Source organism: Rhododendron vialii, chromosome 13a, assembly GCF_030253575.1.
Source record: "Rhododendron vialii isolate Sample 1 chromosome 13a, ASM3025357v1".
In the NCBI taxonomy this organism is placed as follows: Eukaryota; Viridiplantae; Streptophyta; class Magnoliopsida; order Ericales; family Ericaceae; genus Rhododendron; species Rhododendron vialii.
Window position 1 is genome coordinate 32,434,087 of NC_080569.1, and position 3,768 is coordinate 32,437,854.

The 3,768-nt window shown below is 38.1% G+C and overlaps 1 protein-coding gene across 1 annotated transcript; it reads left to right on the plus strand.

The window, feature by feature from the left end:
* Positions 1–759: 759 nt before the first annotated feature.
* On the plus strand, positions 760–3,295 carry LOC131314135 (NAC domain-containing protein 67-like). Its single transcript, XM_058342629.1, has 4 exons — positions 760–963; positions 1,219–1,382; positions 2,409–2,698; positions 2,837–3,295. Exons 1-4 carry the CDS (start codon positions 788–790, stop codon positions 3,293–3,295), a joined length of 1,089 nt encoding a protein of 362 aa, XP_058198612.1. The 5' UTR covers positions 760–787.
* The last annotated feature ends 473 nt before the right edge of the window (positions 3,296–3,768 follow it).

A 3,768-nucleotide genomic window follows, 5' to 3' on the forward strand; every position in this document is an offset into this window, starting at 1 on the left:
GGAGAATATTTTGATGCCCCTTTTGTTGAATCTGAAGAAGAGGAGGTTCGCGCTTATAATTGGTGAGTAAATGCTGAATTTTGCTATTGAATGTTTTGACGAGCTTCACCGAAGCTAAAATCCTACTACGTGTGTGTTTTTGTTTGTGGTTATAGCTATTCTCTTGAGTTAATGGTTGTTTGGTTGTTAATTTGTTCGTTACCTACTCTGTTCAGGTTTAGAAAAATATTCAATGGGTTAACCAACCTTATTGGATATCATTCTTCGCTTCGATCTTTTTGGAGAAAATTCTTATTAACAAGTTGTTATCATTATTCACGTTAATTAAATTTCTTTCTTATGAAAACGAAACAAAGAAAGTGGGGACTACTACAAAAACAGCGAAACCAAAAATTTAGGGAGAATGCAAAATATAAAATTAAAAAAAAAAAACTAGTGATTTGCAAATGAGTAGACATTAGTTCTCAATCTAAAAAATTTGCCTTAAAATTGTAGTATATAGACTCAATGTACCGAATAAAAGAAAAAAAACCTTCGTTCATTTCGATTTAGGACTTCGGGTATATTCCAATCAGGATATGGATTTATTCCAGAAGATTAGCATTAATCAAAGTGATATGATATACATCAAAGTACAATTTCATTAAAACCACATCTATCTTGTAAAACCAAGCTCTCCTATCACGTATATATATAGTACTTAATTTCGTAGTGGAACTCTTCATCCCAAAGAAATCTAGAGAGAGAGAGAGAGAGAGAGAGTCCATTCCACACTGTTCTCGGCACAATGTCTTCCTCTCTAGAGCCTCCTCCCAAAAGACGTCTAGGTATTCCTTCTTCCAATGATCAGAAAACCCAGCCGAATCTCATGGCCCCGCCAGCAACCTTCATTAACCATATTTCCATTAATGCCGTTTATCAAAAACAAGAAGAACAACACCAACCTTTCGGCGACTTCAATGGGTTCCGATTTTCGCTCTCTGTTTTCTTTTCTCGCTTTCGTTTTCGTTTTATTTATGTCGGGTTAATTAGTACTTAGTCTTGGCATATGATATCTGCACTGTGGGGTTTTTTTTTGGTAATCAAGAAAGAACCATAGTTCTTTCGGTAATCAAGAACCCGTGACACGAACTATTATGTTTCGTATTTTTGTTTCGTGTTTCGTTTCCGTTTTCTTGATTAAGTTTTTATCTGCCTTGTTTTCATGTACGCGTAAAGGAGCTGGAGCCAGACCGAGCATTTCCCGCCCGGGTACAGGTTCTGTCCCCTCGACGGCGAGCTCATCGTCTACTACTTGCAGAAGAAGGTTGACAACGAGGCGTTGCCGCATAATGGAATCAGGGACGTGAATCTTTACCTTCACAATCCGGCGCACCTCACGGGTTCTTCTTCTTCTTCTCTCTCTCCGTCAACCTCTTCGTTTGGTTAAATTTAGGGCATATGCAGTAGCTTTGTGTAGGTTCTTTATGTCGTTCGTTGGTTTTATTGAAGGGTTTCTAATGCAAATCTTGGATATTCTATGTTAGCCTTTTGAATAGGTTCTTATGTTTTTGATCGATTTTATTGAAACTACTAGGGTTTATAATGCGAATCTTAAGATATTCTACGTTAGGGTTCTGAAAAGCATGATGGTAATCTATGATTTATGAGTGATTATTTAGTGTTCATGGGACACTCTCCACAATCACACATTTAGGTAGTGATCGTATATTTAAACGTTGGCCCTAGATGATTGTATGGTTATGAAGATAGTTGGGCATTACGTGACGGTTTATCCTATGACCACCCAATAATTATCCATGATTTATAGATGATTGCTGATTTTTAATCAAATTTCCTTGCGGGTTTTCCTCTCTCTCTACTTGGCTGCTTCGGTTCATCTACATCGTGTGTGCTTAATTTAGATCTTTTGCCGGTTTTCCGTACATTTATGAAAAAGATGCAAGTTTTGGATCTGTTTGGAATTTGGATTAGGTTATGAAAACATTCATGTTCATCGATCTTTAGATGTTTCTTTGTTAAAAAAGCATGTTAAAAAAAACGGATGTTTTATTTCCCTTATTTGCAATTGCTTGACTCTTAATAAGAGTTGTTTGTGATGGGGGATACTTCGAACCAGCTGTCAAAGAAAAAATTGTAATTTCGATGATATATTGGACTGAATGGAGAATAATTGAAATAGTAAAATGTAGCATGCGATTAGGGCGGAAATTCTCGACACGACATGTTAACGCGACAAAAATAGATACTAAAAAACTCAAAATCAGTTTATTGATGAGCTATGATCTAAATGAAACTTCTGTTTTGAGTTTTCTTTTTCTTCCCTCCTTCTGTTTCTTCATTAGTTTTTTTTTTTTTAATCTGAATTCTTTCATTAATTCAACGCGAGTTTTTTCAATTAATTGCAGCTCAGTACCCAGCATTAGGGGATAAGAAATGGTACTTCTTCACGCCGAGGGAACGAAAATATCCGAATGGAGACCGACCTAAACGAGGAACCAACGATGGGTACTGGAAAGCCACCGGAGCAGATAAGCCCGTGGAACAAAAAAAGCAGGTTGTTGGGCTTAAGAAGGCATTAGTTTACTATGAAGGAAAGCCAGGAAGTGGTGAAAATAGTAGAAAGACCAATTGGATCATGCATGAGTTTCGAGTCAAGGGGCCTCCCAGAATCAAAGAGAGCCAACATGATATGAAGGTAAGTTGTCATAGTCAACGTTCAAAATTTGCTAGGTGCTAGTCGGGGAAAAGTCTAGGTGTGACCACGCCTAGGCGGCCGACTTTTCCAACACCAATTGGTTTTCTATGTGCTAAGACTCTGTTTTTTTTCTTTTAGTTGGATGATTGGGTTTTATGTAGAATTTACAAGAAAGAAGTACCAGAAAAAGGGAACAAGGGTGAAGCGCAAGGCCAAGTACCAGAAAAAGGGGGGAAGGGTGGAGTTCAAGCCCAACACAAGCCAATTCCCAGTCCGGCCGCGACTTTGTTAGAGGGAAGTGTTCCTTGTGTTAATGACAAATGTCTCGTGGGAGAAAGCTCGAAGTACGACGAATACATCCAATCACCTCAACATCTGAAAATCGCGCAATCCATGGATGAGTTCCTCCCGTATTGCAACATCTTTGCTGCTTCTGATCCACAACCAAATCTCGGCTACGTTGCTTGGCCACTTGCCTCTAGAGCTCCTCCTGTTCACCTCGATAACAAGTATTTTGAAGACAATGATTTCAATGATTTCGATACCGACGATTTGTTTGCTCAAAATTTCAGTTCCGCACCGGGGCCAAAACTCTGATAATGTGCCTATCTAACAATGGTACAGTCAAGTCCTTCAACACTGATTTTGGTGCTTTAAATTGTTTAACCATCCAACTGCAAGAAAAAAAAATACTCTTAGTATGTACATAGAAAACCAACTGGGGTGTTTGAAAAGTCGGCCGCCTCGGCCAACTATTAGATGTTTTTCATTTTCTTTTTGTGGTTTACAGTTTCAATTAAGGGTGTGAACTGACTATTCATTTGCGTCTGGATGTTCTCCCTCTTTAGTTTTTGGTTGAATTCGTGAATGTTTTTCTTTTTTGTTTTTTCACTTTGTCGTATGATTTGGAAAACTATGTGCAAAAATAGTAATGTCTGGGCTTGACTTGTGATTGAGTTGAAAATTATTTTGAGAAAAGAATGATGTGTTGGGTAAGAAAATTGGGTGTGACTTGTGATTGAGTTGGAATTAGCAGTCTCGAAACACCGTATCATGATGTGAGGTCTCGG